At 37.9% G+C, this 17,332-nt stretch overlaps 1 protein-coding gene and 1 pseudogene across 1 annotated transcript; both read left to right on the top strand.

Moving 5' to 3' along the window:
• Window positions 1-520: 520 nt before the first annotated feature.
• On the top strand, window positions 521-3,030 carry LOC148907514 (uncharacterized; annotated as a pseudogene).
• Window positions 3,031-7,612: 4,582 nt separating this feature from the next.
• Window positions 7,613-8,191, top strand: LOC148907513 (uncharacterized). The gene is made up of 2 exons (XM_089035277.1): window positions 7,613-7,862; window positions 8,043-8,191. The coding sequence occupies exons 1-2, from the start codon at window positions 7,613-7,615 to the stop codon at window positions 8,189-8,191; spliced, it is 399 nt and encodes a 132-aa protein (XP_088891403.1).
• The last annotated feature ends 9,141 nt before the right edge of the window (window positions 8,192-17,332 follow it).

The following is a 17,332-nucleotide window of genomic DNA, read 5'->3' as shown; positions in this document are numbered from 1 at the left end:
TGGTGGTGGAGAGATTTAATCGCCTCTTAATCGAGAAGCTTCGCGGCAAACTACAACAAGACCAAAAAGACTGGGAACCCAAACTTCCTATGTGCATGATAGCATGCCGCTCAGTAGTACATGACAGTACAGGCTACACTCCAAATCAGCTGATGCGAAGTGGAAGTACCTCTAGATGTAATCACAGAAAACTCCAGATGCACCACCAATACCTGGTGAGTACGCAGAGGCACTTAGGAGAAGATTAGCTGAATCATTCGACAATGTACAACAACGAAGGGCAGAAGCGCCAAGCTGGACTGTCCCTGGGAAGGACCCTTCTTGGTAGTGGCCGCACTGTCGAATGTCGTCTACGGGATTAAAAAGACAGCCAAGTCTAAGCCTAAGGTAGTCCACGTGGATCGTCTCAAACCATATCTTGGTCCACCATTGAAAAGTTGGCTAGCCAAGGAAGGAAAGAGAGGAAAGAAGGATTAAAGAAAAGAGGAAGAAAAGGGAGGAAAGAAGGATGAAAGAAAGGATGAATGTAAGAGAGCAAAGGAGGGTGAAAGAAAAGACGAATGTAAGAGAGGAAAGAAGGATGAAAGAAAAGAGAAAGGGAAGAAAAGAAAGGTAAATAAAAACCCGAAGGAAACCGAAGAAGAGAAAGATCTCAGAGAGCAGCAAAGAGATCAAAAAGAGAAGAAACACAAAGAACAGGATGATAGAAAAAGGCCGAAAAGAACAGTAAGAGCTCCGAACAGATTTGGTGATTGGATTAGACATAACTCGGAGATGTCAAGACACAGTAAACATTAACAAGTCAATTACAGTTACGGAACTGACAGGTTATCAGGAAAGTTGAACGATTTGCGGAGTATATCACATCAACATGAGACTGTGCACACCTTGGGTAGCATGATGACCAGTGCCCAAACAGAAGAAAGTCGTGTCACGTTACGTTTCTTATACACATATATTATATATTTTCCTGTTCTCCTTTCGCTTGTATTTTATTCAGCTCGTAGTTAATAATTACTTAATTAGTTAGCCATTTCCTGTAATTTGAGTCTTTAGCGTCCTTTAGCACATGTTGTTAGTCTTCAGCATGTCTATCGCCAGAATTCACGGCAAATTTAATCAGAAATACTACGTACTAGAATCCAGGACCGGACGTAAGTTATCTATTCCTACTTATCTATTCCTTTTCTTATATTTTCCACGTTAATTAAGTCTTGTGTAGTTCCAATTAGAAACTTTCAGCCCTATATTATCACAGTTTTCACCGTTTGGTATAATCGTCATTAATAAAGAATGCATTGTCCTAAACTGGTTGTCACTATCGTTTCTGGGCGACAACTGTCTCTGGGAACGTTACAAGTAGAGAAGAAAAAAAATGTTTAAAAAGACAAGACAATGTTAACTGTTAGACTCTGAACTGTGATTGATTAGTTATAGACTTGAACTTTTGTGAAATTGATGCAACCATCAGTTTTGTTGACATGTTTGTAATTTTCCGCACTGAGACGTACCCTTCCCTTAGTGGGGGACAAAATGTAACACAGAGCACGAGGCCAGTGTGTGTGCGATTGAGTCGAAGCATCTAGACCATACCTATAGCCACGTAGGCTAATTTCAGTATGGATATTTTGTGTACATGTAAAAAGATACACATACAATAGATGCCTATACCATACCTATAGACTACAAATTTAAGATTTATAATGGAAAACAGTCTTAAAGGTTAAATCATTGAAAGTAAGCCATGAACCAAAAGGCAGGCCTCACGGAAAATTTTAATTTCATCAGGAAAGCCCAATCCAATTGTTCAACGCCTTTTTAAGACACAATCTAGATACAATCATGCTAGTAGATTCCCTGAAAGTCATTGCACAAAGCATGAAACAAGAGCAAAGTCCACTACGCGAATGCCCAAAAACGTCGGTGTCAGGAGTCTATCAATTTCTGTTTAAAGAAGAATTTGAAGCAAACCACGCTTTGGTTGACGTTAAAGCATTAACCAGGATCCTATTTCACGCCACACGTTGAAATGGAAGACGAACTCAAAAAGAATGTATTTCCACAACAGATTCCAAATATGGTATGGCAAGATCTTTAGAGGCTAATTCTCGACCATACACATTACAAAAGCTCCTTTTAGCAAGCACATGAAAGAAAAACTCCCAAAGGAAGGACTTGACAGCAACACACTAGCACGCATTTATAGTCATGGTGGCATTAGAGGGTTGCTTTGCATTATAGTGCTACCCAAAAGCCTAGATGAGCTTCGCAATAGCTCAAAAATTACGCCAAAGATCACTAAAAATACAAAATGCCTGACTAACATTCTAAGCTTTTTTAGAAACAAAGAACAGAAAAGTCAATAAAGGCAATAAAGCATTGAATGTTTATCATTAGTAAAATCAAACTAGTGGGCTATCCTCTATGACTTTATAGGATATAATGAAATTCACGTACTGGTGGTGTGCAGGACTAGAACAACATCAAATCAAAAAAACAGTTGATATTGAGTCAAAACATTGCGGTTGACTGGGATTCGTTCTGCCGTGAAACGTGCAAAGTGAAAAATCGGAGATGGAAAGGTCGTACAAATTGATGAAAGCAAGTTCGGGAAAAGGAAGTACCACAAAGGACATAGAGTACAAGGACTGGATTTTTGGTGGAATAGAGGAAAGTGTTTCATGGTTGCTGTCGAGAAACAAGACGAGAACACGTTATTATCAATAATTAATAAGCATATCGACCCAGGAACACACATCATATCACAAGGCCTATTATAATCTCGAAAAGAATGGTTACACAAACAGCACAGTGAACCACTCCAAAGAGTTCGTTAATGCAGCTGGAGAACACACCAACAGCATAGAGGGACATTGACGTCAAGCAGAGGTAAAATTACTAAAGTTTGGAGTAAGGAAGAGCATGTTGTCATCAGACCTTACAAAGTTTCTTTGGAGATACATGCACAAGGAAGATGATTTATTTGAATGCTTTCTGCAAGATGTAAAAAAACTATACTGTTGTGAATGAAGAAAATGTATTGTTGTAAAAGTGAATAATGATTTTGAATTTGAATACAATGGTGGAATACAATAAAACTGTAAAAATTATGGCTCAGACTTTAATTCATGTGAAGCCAATAAACAAATTTTAGACAATATTCTGATATAGTTTGTTTTTTCCTTTACTTAGTTTATTCGCTTATAGGCAAAACATATTGGAAGTACAGTCTTGGAAGCAAATGAATTTCCAGAAAAATATTTCCCCAAAGACTGGGACAGTGCATTTTGTAACAAACGTCATGTTTTGAAGAAAGTCAGATACCCCCATCATCATCATCAAGGTCTTGTGGTGACGAGACACCGGAGCTGGATGCAGAAGTTAAATGCATCTTTCAGAAAACAAACTGTTTAGTTTACTTAGTTTTATCAAGTATACTTTCGATAAATGTAGGTTTACGGGCCCGCTTATTCATTAACCATCCCGCACTAGATATAATAATGGACTAGGGCGGTTTTGAGCCAAATGATAACGCTGTTATTGCAAATGAGGAACTTCTAGAACCGGACAAGTGGAGCAGAACCAGGAAATACATCAATCAGCCTTAATTGATCATAAGGTTATCCCTTATGTAGTTGTAGTGTAGCAAAGCCGAGGGGCTTTGAAGGAATCCTATCATTTCCGACCAATGAGGAGCTTTGTTTATACTTACGTCATTAAAAAATAGCTTCCTACCCTGTCTGTATGCTTCTTATCCGGTCTGTGTTGTCACGCTGGCATACGCGATGGCAACAAAAAAAGAATTATAATAGAAGCCGAAATATATTGCGATCTATCGATAGCTGCGGCAACAAATGTTGGAATCACCGAGTTAATAGGCCCAAATTTAGCTGCATGAGCAAGACTGGCCTCAAAGGATAGAGCAGAAGCTATCGACGAAAAGACTGCTCGGGCTTACGAGGTTTATTGCTCTCGAACAGTTTGCCGCCGGCAACGGAGAAGATGCTGTTCTTTTTGGTGCAAACAAAAGACCCTTTTTAGCAGCAACAATTCAAGTAAAGTCTGGTAAATCGCAGCATGATATGAAATGTGATCTACTTTCCTATTGTTTTATTTTTAAGCGTAAAAAGGATTAACGCCGTATAGTAAGAATACGATCCCGTCCAATACTCATAGTCTTGTCAACACGAACCCTGAAACTCGGTACTACCGATAGAATCTTGTCAACGCGAAAAGTGAAATTTAATCCACTGAAAGTGCGCTCAATTCAAAGGTCATTTTATAAGTGACAAATTTGAGGCTAACAGGTTCTTAATTTTCAGGTTCTTACTCGCGGGTTTTTACTGTACATCGCTACAAACACAATTTCCAGACGAAATCGTAAGTCTTCCTCTCCACGACTTGCTGGATGAAAATGGTGCCAAATGCCTTCCTAAATATTTTGATTCTGGAAGGTCTAAAGAGCATGTATTCGTCGCCACAACATTTGGGATAGCTGGAGGATGGCGAAGCTTAAAGATGAAATAAATGCCCTCCAAGACAAGATTGAAGCAGCGACGGCAGGTCTAAAAAGGAAGAACGCAGAACCCATCATCAGTAGTAAAACTCTGCCAAGCACGCCAAATCCTACAATCACTTTCCCGCCAACTCCAGAACTTGAAGAATGTGATCTCAATATGCAGAAGAGTGATTTCTCACCTAACCTTAATGAAATTTATAGCAGTAAGGAACTTCGGCCAATACAAAAACGAACAAATGTTGAAAATCGTACTAAGTCTGTATTCCAAGAAGTTCAACATATTTGTGAAGGTCATCGCGAGTAGTCTCCCCCACAGCTGCTTTCAGTGTCGTCAGGCAACGTTTTCTCCCCTGACTAGCGGCTGCTTACCCGAGCACAACATTCCTTTCCTATTGTTTGTGTTCAACCAATCAGATAAGTGTCATTGTGTTTCAAGAACCAATCAAAACGTTTCGAATTTGACAACTTGTAAATATTCGCGAGAGAAATAATTCTAAGAAGCATTTGAGTGGAAGTTGGAGAAAATCTTTGGGAAATTAAAATTGAATTCGTTCTTGTTGAATGTGTAATCCCCCCCCCCCCCCCCCCTAAAAAAAAAATTATTGGAGACGGAAATAAGTGTTTTCTTTGTTCATAAATGAAAGAAAAGATTTATATTTTTATAAGTTTAGCTATCGACATTGTTTTATCGGCCGATAGTGAATTCGACTTTGTACTTGCTATTGAGCTCGTACCAAAATATTATAAGCAAAGAGAAACTGGAAAACTTTTTTAAAAAGCGTAATTTAGACTCATGGAAGTTAAACGAGACGACTCAAGATTTAAGAGATTGAATTCAAACAAAGTCTGACAGTATTTTTAATAAACGAAGAAGATGAGCCGCGCAGATCACTTATTTTAAACAACGAATGCAGTGTAATTGCAAAAAGGCTAGATAACTTTTAAATCTGACACTGTCACACTGTCACACTGTTGACTTCCACGGGTATTCATTGTAAACTTCTGGGTAACGCTCACAGTTCTGGTATTTACTTCGCGTATAGTGAGAGGATTAGCTCAATTTGATACTGTTAGAAAAGTTGTTTTGTTTTGTTCACACTGTTAGAAAAGTCGTGCAAAGTGAACACGAATCGTTAGCTAAAGCGTTATCTTATGGCCAACCTTCTAACGCCGCGTTAGCAGTTTATATGAAATGTCAAAAACTTCGAACTCCTGTTATTCAAAAATTCCTCTAGCTTGTCTCGAAAGAAATTACTGGGCTATGCTCTAGAGCGCCAATATTTTATTCTTTTGAACGATTTCCCATATCCAGTAGGCAGATTTTCAAAGAAATCTTGTTTTTCTTGTGAAATCTTTCGTATAGCGTCTTTCTGGTGATCATTAAACTGTTTGATTCGAAATTTCTTAGCTGCTATCTCGAAGCCTTTCTCTAACGACGCATCTTGTTTTCCATATGGCGCGAATGGTTCCTGGTTTTCAAGAGCTAAGCCGTGATTGGTTAATTCAGAGGAAAGGAATGTTGTGCTCGGGTAAGCAGCCGCTAGTCAGGGGAGAAAACGCTGCGTGACGACACTGAAAGCGGCTGTGGGGGAGACTACATCGCGAGTCGATTGGTAGTATCCTTGGACACAGAATCCTTGCTGACGATGAAAGCGTTCGCAACACTTTAGATGAGGTAGTAGATATTGTTGTAGAACAAAAAGGAATGAAGGAAGGCTTTTAGGCAGTTTTGTCGGAGGGAAAATGGATGAGCTACATGAAGACATTGCAACAACCATACTGAGTGTTATTGTACTTCAAGCTGGCGGCAAGAATGTCTGACGAAGCATGGCAGACCGTGTAAAACATCACACAACTCAGTTTGAATAAGGAAATTATGCCCATAGGGAATGTTAATGAGTATTCTTACAGGCAGGACGTGAATATAACGGTAGGGTGTAAATTATTACAACACTCTTCATCAACCATCAACCGAAGTTGGTCAGTTTTAGCGGATAGAAAACTCAACCCGGCTTGCACAGTATGACTGATCAATATATTGAGAATATCGTACAGCCAGGTTTGGAATCTCAAGCACCAGTTCAGGCCCCGATGCTAAACTATGATTTTTCTAATGTTAAAAAGTGGCTGTTGGCAAATAAATTGAGCCTCAATATACCAAAGACCGAAATTATGCTTATTGGTTCCAAGCCGAAGAATGGTCAAGAAGGGTTTTGACTATGAAGTAAAAGAGGATAAAATAGCAGAACAAGCTGTAAGCAAATAGTTTGTCTCTTTCTAGGAATCTTTGGGTGTCAGTACCTAGGTTCAGACAGGAACTGAAGAAACCATGGCCGTGAGAGATGACAATGATGACAGTGGCAGTTCTAATAGTGACGAAGAGCACTCCAGTAGCAGTAGTGAGAAGTCAGCTGATTTTGCAATACCAGGTAATTAATTAGAGTACAGTAAACCTACGAAATAAGCCCTGGGCTTACATTCGCCCAACATGCCTCTTCTTGTCAGGTTTATTTTTGGGTTGGCTTATTTTCGGATGGACGTATTTTCGGAGGTTTAAGGTAGTTAATCTAAGCTATGTGAGCGCAATTAGGCTAGTTACTAACAAGTTTATTATTTTGTTTTCAGATAGTGCCACTAATGTACCATTGACAACAGCTGAAACGATTAGCCATTTTAAAAAAGTTATACCTACGATATAGAGAAAAGGTCTAGTTTCTCTTTGCAGAACATTTAACATAAAAAATCTCAAAGCAAAGGATAAGAATAATTTGATCATGTTTGCAGCAAAAGGGTTGGTAGAAAGCAAGCAAGTACGCCTTATACTCATTATTGCCGATATATCCCCAAAAACACTCTCTTGTGATACACGTTCTATAGAGAAATTAAGCTTTCTCTGAAGCCTTTTATATCAAGATTTTCTTTTACCCTTTGATTGCGAAAAATATCTTCACTTGGGCCTAAGAGATGTAGTTCCAGTATCTTAGAATTTTTAATCAAAATTTGCCTTGCCCTACCCCCCAAGCACAAAAATTGACCCCCCCCCCCCCCCCCCCGGAAGAATTCGAGGTGGGTCCATAGCTGAAATTAATCAGCATGTCGAATAGTAAAAAATATGTGGTGCTTTTACCTCAAAGTGCACAATTATGTCATCATATTGCTGGACTATTTGTTACCATTGATTTTCTCTCTGGTGCAATCCTTTATTATGGCCACTTGTGTATGAGAGGTTCCAACAACATTGCTCAAGCAGATTTGTGGGACGGTACAGCAAAGGCAACACATCTGCTATTTTTGAAAGCCAAAGAAGAAGGAATGAACTGCTCACTGAATTGGCAAGATCAGAACATCTTAAGGAATTTCATTTAAAAGCGTGTTTGATGATTGTACGCTCAACAGAATAATGCTTTGTGGGGGTCATGTTGGCCGTTCCCATGGAAACAACCTGAAAGAGTACAAAGGAAAGAAACTTCCCAGAATAAGGTATGAACTGCTCACTGAATTGGCAAGATCAGAACTTCTTCAGGAATTTCATTTAGAAGCGTGTTTGACGATTGTAAGCTCAACAGAATAATGCTTTGTGGGGGTCATGTTGGCCGTTCCCATGGAAACAACCTGAAAGAGTACAAAGGAAAGAAAGTTGTAGACCAAGGATTCATTCCTAAGCATTTCTAGCTGTGTTTCTGCACAAGAGAGACACTCAAAAGGCTGTGGCTGCATAACAGATGATTTCATTGCAGCAGCAAAAAGGAAGCATTTCTCTGCCTTGAACAGAGAAGGAATTGCCCAGAATGCTAGACGAATGAAGTGCTGGGTAAATATCATTGTCGTAATATCCACAAATGGCTGAATGGGAATATGAAGTATGATGAATGTGGCTTCCATCCAACCTCTGTGTGCTCCTGCGGGAAATGTGACAAGAAGACCTTACATGAAGATGAAGCCAGCCCAGAAAAACAGGCAACTGATGATGATGAAAAGAACAATGTCGAGTCCGATGGTAGTTACGATGTTGGTGATGATGATGCAGATATTGTTGATGGTGATGTTGATGATACAGACAGCTGTAGTGTTGATGACAGTGGTGATGATGCTGATGCAGAAAATATATTGATTATGATGATGCAAAACAAGAAAATGAAATGATGGTTAGTGGCAGTAGCGATGAACATGTTAGTGAAGAATTAGAAAGTGAAGAGGAAAGAGTGAAGATATTGATGAAGACAGCCTTGACATTCGTTTTGATGGTAAGCCCTACTCTGCTCGGCATGTTTTCCACCTCCCCTTTTCTTCTATTGATTATATAAGCTGATAATGACAGTGTTCATCACTGAGGTGGTGGAAATGAAAATAAGAAGTAATGTCTAATATTTTTTCTTTACATCAGCCAGACTTTTAAAATTTAGGCGTCTTCGACTAACCAAGGGATTATGAACTATGGAGAAAAACTCTGTTTTACCAACATTTTCATTCATACCATCACAGTAGCTTGTAGTCGTGTGTACAGTATATTTTGAGGGTTATTTTTTGTTATCCTTTTTTTTACAGGAGGAATTTTGTCAGACGCCAAACAATTCTACACCGCTATGGCAACAACGAAGATCAAGAAGGATGTGATGGCAATGAAGCTATGCAAGAAGTTCAGGGAAGACTTGCCAAGGGTGGAAGGAAAGAGCTGAGGACTCAAAAATGCCTCCTACTAAAGGGGCAAGAGGAAAATTCTGCAAGTGTGGAATCACAGATCATGTCACACCTATTCAGCGCGCGCCATTTTGTAGCATCTCGTTCGTCCTTAAAAATGGCGGCCTTTGTAGCTCGTATCCAGTCTCCCAAAGATTAGCAAAAGTAGGTGTGAAAAATTGTCCTATGTAGGTTTCTGATAGGCTATGGGTTGCACCTTATGAAATGGCGGGAATCTTGAGATCATGAGCCTCATTTTGATGCCAAACTGAGTAGTCAATTTTTGCAAATTTTTCTTGAACGAGAGGACATCTTACAGCAGTGATGGCGGCTAGTCTTTCGCCCGGATAGTCTTCTTTGTACGAAAGAGTATTGAACATTTCAGTTAAGAAATAAAAAGACAAACTCCTTTCCATGAATCGTATGTTTTTTGTTTTTAAAGTTGAAGCAAAAATCCTTAGAAAATCGTCTCTTTTTGTTACCAATTCTCACGAAAAAATTGAATGACAATGGTTTCGTGAGTCAAATAGTACTTCGCTTTCTTTTTTTGAAAGAAGTTTTGGTTCAATTAAGATTGAGATTTTAGATGGTGAATTTTTTAGCCTTTGAGTGAAAAAGAGGTATTCAATTTCATTTCTTCATCACATGAAAAATGGATTACTGGCAGTCAGAATGAAGGTTGATAAGCACAAGAAAGTAAGACTATTTCTTACTCGATCACTCGGATCTTCCTTTCAGGAAAAGTTTTATCAAGGTTGAAAGTGCAAGGAAGTAAAGATCATCTGTTATTATGTATTCATTAGCTAAAGAACATGACTCTGACTTACAATTTACTTCAAAGAACTGACGCTGAAAAAGATCATGCCCCATAAAAAGAACCGGCGCTTTGATGTAGCAAAATTTATGTAAGCTCGCAAAGAGGCAAGACAGCAAACTATCGGGAGCAATAGGAAACTGAATTTCGAAAGGAAAAAAAGCACACAGAGTTGAGAAAAAGGTAATCATCGTTTGTGATTGAATTTTTTTGATATGAGACAGTAAAGTTTTCCAGGTGGGTGGAGCATCCCAGTAAAAAATTCCTGTGAGTTAATACACCTGTTAAATGAGTTCAGTAAGGGACCAGCCATTATCTACAGGGAGGGGGGGGTGGCTGGTGCAAATAGAGGGGGCCAGCATTTGTTATGCTCCACGAAGTATAAGGCTATGAGAGGCAAAGGGGAATTTGGGGGTATGGGTCACGAAAACTTGTGCAAGTGAAAATCAAAATGCGCCAGCCCCCCTCCCCCTCCCTGTAAATAATGACCTAAGTAATTAATTACAATATTAATTATACAGTTTCTCATAAATCCCATATAGGTAACTGTCCAATTATTTTCTTAATAGCGCAGCGCGGTTATTACGTCACGAAATATGATACCTTTCGCGTGACTCAGACAAACAAACCATCTCAGTAGAAGAGGAATGACTGCAAATATAAATACTTCGTATCTAAATCCACTTAAAACAGCTACAAACTTGACTGAAAATGATGGAGTTCCTGGATCCAGGTTTGATGCTGACCCGGGAAACTATACTGTCTACCAGTTAAAGCGTTGGCTTAAATGCAGAGGCCTAAAAGTCACTGGAAAGCGTAGCGAACTGCTCGCACGTGTTCAGGATTGTATAAACGCTGGAAATTACCGCATTCTTGATCCGAGTATAGATGGAGGTAGGTGGCTCGATATTAAGGTATCCAAGGAATACAGCAAGGACGGAAAAATAATCAAAGAGCCAAAGAATAAAGTCCCTGAAATACCTACATCGGGCTGGAAAAATTTTCCATCCAATGACATACCGGCGCAGTTCAACTATGGACACGTTTATTTCTATGCTTTAGAATCGCTTCCATCACGATCAGAAAGTGAAGTCGTAGATCAAACGTCTGATGATAGTGATGATGAAGCAAAGGGACACGGACTCGGACATATGACTGACAAGCCTTTCAAGAACGGACGTAAATATGTTGACTCTGGCTTCGTACACGACGTTACTGACAACAAGACCAGTGATTATTATTTCCTTCGCGCGCACGTTTGGCCCTCAATGAAAACAGATCTTCCTCACAACGTATTGATAATTTTATCGATTCAAAGTGGCGCAGTTATACATGCATCGTGTGAGCCATGCAAAGCGTCAGAACTTGGCCGATGCAGCCACGTAGTTGCGGTTTTGCTGTTGTTATTAGACCACGTCAAAGAACACGGACATATCGTAACTACACCATGTACTAGCCAGGAGTGTTCATGGAACAAAGGAAAAAAGAGAAAGAAAAATCCCAAAAGACTCTCAGATGCCAAATATCCCTCCAAAAAAAAGAAAACACAAGTTCAAGTTATAGATTTCGATCCACGACCGCCTCAATACAGACAGGTAACATCGTCAATGACCAATAACTTTGTCTCTCGGCTACAATATGAAAATGCTAAGACCGGGAAAATTTCTATGTGGACGACACAACTGAAGGTTTCATATAATGATTACTCAGTAGACGATATTTGCTTGCCTTTGTTAAGAGAGAAGGTAGAAATCCTTGTTAAGAACTTAACTCCCTCATCACTCACCCAACTTTCTGACACAGAGCAACAGAGCCAAAGTGAAAAATGGCACTCTGAGAGATGGCTTCCACTAACCGCCTCCAAATGCCTTGAAGCTGTTAAGATTGGAAAACTTGTACTTGATGGATCCAAAAGTGCAGCCAGTCGAAGTGCGAAGTTTATATCATCTTACAAATGGAATATGGAGAGTGAAAACTACCAGTCTGTTTGGATGGCAAGAGGCTTAGAAAATGAAGCCGATGCTATATTGAAATACCAAGCTCAAACAAAGCATCAAGTTGTGGCATCTGGATTGTGGGTTAATCCCAAATACCCCTGGCTAGCATGTTCTCCTGATGGTCTTGTGGAAGAAGATGGTTTGCTAGAGATTAAGAGTCTAAAGGTTTTTCATGATCACACTATTCAAAGTGTGATCCAAGAGTCTGTTCTATCACAGGAAGTCATGAAAAGGCAGTGCTTTTACATAAAAGACAACGAATGTCTCTTTTAAAGCACAGTCATTCATATTACTATCAAACACAAATGCAACTCCTTGTAACAGAAGTGGAAGTCTATCGGGGTATCTTGAATCACTATTACATCTTCCCCAGCAGCAATGTTTCGTACTGACCATTTTGTCAAAAAAAACGACGAGAAAATATAAAGAAACTAGCGAGCGTAATGAAAACCGCTTTACATTTACTATGACCTTTGTGTTCTGTTTGTCTGAGTCATGCGGGGGGTCCGATCTCGTGACATCTATTTTTAGTATAACCGCGCTGCGCTATTGGACAGGTCTTGTTGATATGGGATTAATTAGGCCGCTGTATAATTAATAATGAGAATAAGTTGACCGCATGGCACTAATGAAATACATGAAGATATAGAAATATAGATAAGTTATAGTGCTTGGGAACGAGGTTATTCCGGGCGAAAGCCCTTGGAATTAAATTCGGAAAAATTAATTTCCGACCTCGCTGGGAATCGAACCCACGACTTTCGGAATTGTACTACCGATGCTCTACCAAGTCGGAAATTAATTTTTCCAAATTTAATTTCAAGGGCTTTCTCCCGGAAAAATAATAAGAACAAAACAAATATTAAAAATATATGGAGTGGCATAAGAAAACTAATAACAAAGAAATCCAAAGGTTGTTGTGTTCCTTCCAAACTCATTATAGATGGAAACAATATAACAGATATCAAAGATATAGCCGATGCGTTTAATAATTTTTTTTACAAATGTAGGAACTAACTTAGCTCAAGAAATGCCTTCAGTTAGTGATTCCCCCATATCTTTCTTGCGTAATTTCCAATCGAATAGTTTCTACATAAGACAAGTATCATCAGAAGAAATTTCTGAAGAAATACATAAACTTAATCCTTCAAAATCCACTGGACCTTACAGCATTCCAATTAAAAATTTGATTTTAATTAAAGATTTAATCTCCTCCCAACTGCAAAGAATTTTCAATCTTTTATTTGAAAGTGGGATTGTCCCTGAAAAATGTAAGTTAGCTGATGTCATACCAGTCCATAAAAAGGGGTCTGAGCTCTGTGTTGATAATTATAGACCAATATTCCTATTATCAGTATTCCACAAGCTGTTAGAAAAACTCATGTTCTCTAGGCTAATGAATTTCATTAATGAGAATAATATTCTATTTCATAAACAGCTTGGTTTAAGACAACATCACTTCACCCTTCAGGCAGTCCTTACTGTAGCTGACAAAATTCAAACATCAATTGACTCCAGTAGCTTCTCTGTTGGTATATTTTTAGACTTATCAAAAGCATTTGACACTTGTCAATCACAAAATTTTACTTGATAAACTTTTTTCTGTGGCATTTGAGGAATTGCTTTTGAATGGTTTAAATCTTATATTTCTAATAGAAAACAGTTCGCTTCTGTAGTCAATGTAAATTCGGATATTAGGTCTATTCCCATGGGAGTCCCTCAACGCTCTGTCATAGGTCCTCTTCTCTTCTTGTTGTATTTAAATGTTCTACCTAATTGTTCAAACGTCTTTGAGTTTCATCTCTCTGCAGATAATACAAATTTTTTTCAAGCAAATCTCTTAAAGACATTGAAAGTACAGTTAGAAATGAACTTGAACTTGTGCATAAATGGCTATGTTGTAATCAACTTTTATTAAATATAGAAAAATCAAATTATGTTATCGTTCATGCACCAAAGAAGAAAATAACATTCCAAATAAAATTATTACTAAATAAATGCTCACTAAAGAAGGAAAGTTCAACTAAATATCTAGGAGTGTTAATTGATGAAAATCTTGATTGGAAATCCCATGTTTCTCATATTGAGAAAACGTGGAGTTGGTGAAATTTCTAGACTGCGTCAAACTGTCACAAGGGGTATTCTCTTTAATCTTTATTATTCTCTGATTTATCCTTACTTAATATATGAACTAGTGGCTTGGTGTAACACGAACGATACCAGCCTGCATCCCATTCTCAATCTTCAAAAGAAAGTCATCCATTTGATAACTTTTAGTGACTACAGAGCACATACAAATCCATTATTTCTTTATCTAAACATCTTAAAGGTTAGAGACCTTGTGAAGTTCCAAACTGGTATTTTCATGTATCAATATCATGGCAATCTCCCTGATGTATTTAAATCATATTTTACTCATGCAAGTACTAAACAAATACAACACAAGATTTTCCAGTAAAGAAAATTATACTCTCCCCACCTGTAAAGACCAATTATGGTCAATTCAATATGAGATTTGCTGGTGCAATATTATGGAATTCATTGGATGAAAATTTTTAAAAAATAAGAGAAACAAATTTTAAACGCAAATTATTTTCTACCCTTATTAGTAGCTATAATCCACAATAAGTTGCAATGATACTTAGAATAATTATTTATTATTCATGTTGCCTATTCACTTTCTCTAGTCTTGTTTTTGTCCCCCACCCCTTTTATTATTACTTTGTATTATTTTGTGTTTAATATATACATATACCCTGACCCATTAAACCACTTTTACCTTCACATTTACAAATCACAGAAATGTATATGTTCAAATTTTACCTTACTTGAGTCTGAATGGTCGCAAAGTAACAATGGGGAAGATGAAGAAGAATTAATTACCTTATATTAATAAAAAAGTACTTCTGCCTTAAGCAAGTTATTTATTGACATTATCATAACTTGAAAATTACTTGGTAAAGTATCTGAAAATTGGGGTGTTTTAGTGGATTCAACTGTACAATTCACTGTTTTCTTAATGTCTAATGAGTGTAATGAGGTGACCCACTCATATTGAAAGGCTGAGCTAGGCTAGTTTTGTACTTTCTTAGTCTATAATTACATATCATATGGTTTTATGGTGGTTTTTTTTTTTTTTTCGTGAAATAATAATTTCAGTTCTAAACAATATAGAGTAATGGGGAAAAAAATATGGTAATCACAGCACATGGTATCATACTTGGAGCTGGAATGATGCTTAGAAAACTCACTTAAAATGCATATCTTTTTGCAGTGAAATGGTTTTACATAGTTTGTTTAAGAGATGATTACAATTTAGGTAAAATGGCTACGTTCTTTAACATTAATTTTTCTGTTGCCTTTTTTTTAGGAGTCTGAAATCTCATTACTAAATACCGGATTGAGAAATAGTGAAAGTGTAGAAGAAAAGCTTGCCCAGCAAGACAAGCCCATTTCAGGGATTGTTGATGATGCAGGGGCATTAGGTAAAATGCTTCACAGCATTTCATTTGGCGCCTCCGCACACCACACTACTCCACTCATTCCCTATCAGTTCCCCTCTTTGGAAAACTCTGAGATTGTAGATGCACTATATTCTATAAATGCACGCCTTCAGGCTTTTCAGGCTGCACCAGTTGGCTTAGAAGACCACATTAGTCCTGCCTCTGCTCTTCATGCTGAAAGACAGGTGGCTTATTGGTCCTCTGTCTTTATTTCCATGATCAATGGTCCATCTTCACAACAAGAACATCCATTCTGTCCATTAGCATAACCACAAAAACCACCATCCCTACTACCAGAACAACAAGAATTATCATCCATTCATCCACCAGCCCAGCAAGAACTGCATCCTAATTATCCACCAGCACAGCAAGAACTACTATCCTGTCTACCACGAGTGCAGCCTCTGTCAGTCATTGCATCAGCACTCACATCAGCGCCCAACAGTCGTTCATGCCAACAGCACACATCAGCGCAGCAACTTACGTCACGCAAGAACAATTTAAGATCTTGAAACGTCGTGAAAACAAATTCAACTGCCTCATTTATTAAATGTTATTTACATTGCACCGCCAACCTACAATTAATATTCAAAGTGACTCGCTAAAAGCGAAACGTTTTGTATAAAAGAATGCCTTTTGTATTCTATTCTAATCTATTGTATGCATAACTAAATATATATCCACTGACATTGACATTTACATTTTGTATTCAGAATCTGAGGTTGCAAGCTGCATCGAAATGTTGTTCGTTTCTCATACTTAATTTTAAAATTCGTGTTAGCATCAAGATAATTAACATTTTGTATTCAGAATCTGAGGATGATGCAAGCTGCATCGAAATGTTGTTCGTTTCTCGTACTTAATTTTGTAATTCGTATTACATCAAGATCATTATTGATGTATATAGTTTTGTATATAGCTTTAATAAACGCTTTAATGATTGTTTTATATCCAATGTAAACAGTATATTCGACGTGTCATAACTTATGATAGTGTTTCGTTTGTAAATTTGAGTTTATATCATCGATGCACAAGAACCTTAAAAAAGATGAAATATATCGTGTTGTTTCAAGGTATGTTTCCCTACATATTTCGTTAGTTTATTCATATTTTGACCGGCCTGGATGGCACATCTCCAACCTAACGACACGCTGTTATCTTAAGCCCTGCATATGTGTGAACTGGTTTGATTTTGAAAATAAAGATGCTATTTCTGATACTTCTAGTATTCTTGGCCCTACAGTTAATATTTCTACTTTGAAAGCAAATCAAGATTTCATATCTGATAATATCTGATAGAGAGATGGGTAGACGAGCAACTCTTGATGAACCATTACCTAAAAAAAAATTTGGCATGTCAACACCAAGCCATAATGCAAATAGCAACCCCTTGAAGTCAAAAGCTGCCAAAGAGCAGCTGATGTTTATGAGCTTGACAGATTAAAACAAAAACTAACTGAAAATCCAAAATCATATTTGGTTAAAATTCAGACACAAACACTACGGGAACTCAGATCAATAAAGGATCAACTAAAATGGTGTGACAATATTTTCTTGAAAAAGAACAATCGAATCCCAATTGACAAAGATTACAGGAAGAGCACAGTATAGAATGAACATGTAAAGAAAAGGCAAACTGCCTTAAAACTTCTCGACTCCCGGAAATTTACAGTTCATCTGTACAATGGCTTCAATCTTTCGACTGTCAAGGCACCTCCAAAAGAGCCCAAAAAGAATGCCCTGAGACTCTTAGACAAACTCTTTACAACAGAAGAACTGAGTCATGGTATTCTTTTTTCGTCCAAAAGATCAGGAAAAAAAG

Source organism: Actinia tenebrosa, unplaced genomic scaffold, assembly GCF_029948245.1.
Source record: "Actinia tenebrosa isolate PJP-AT-01 unplaced genomic scaffold, QUT_ActTen_1.0 PGA_scaffold3__52_contigs__length_22856419, whole genome shotgun sequence".
In the NCBI taxonomy this organism is placed as follows: Eukaryota; Metazoa; Cnidaria; class Anthozoa; order Actiniaria; family Actiniidae; genus Actinia; species Actinia tenebrosa.
The sequence above is the reverse complement of the archived record's forward strand: the minus strand, read 5'-3'. Positions and strand labels throughout refer to the sequence as shown.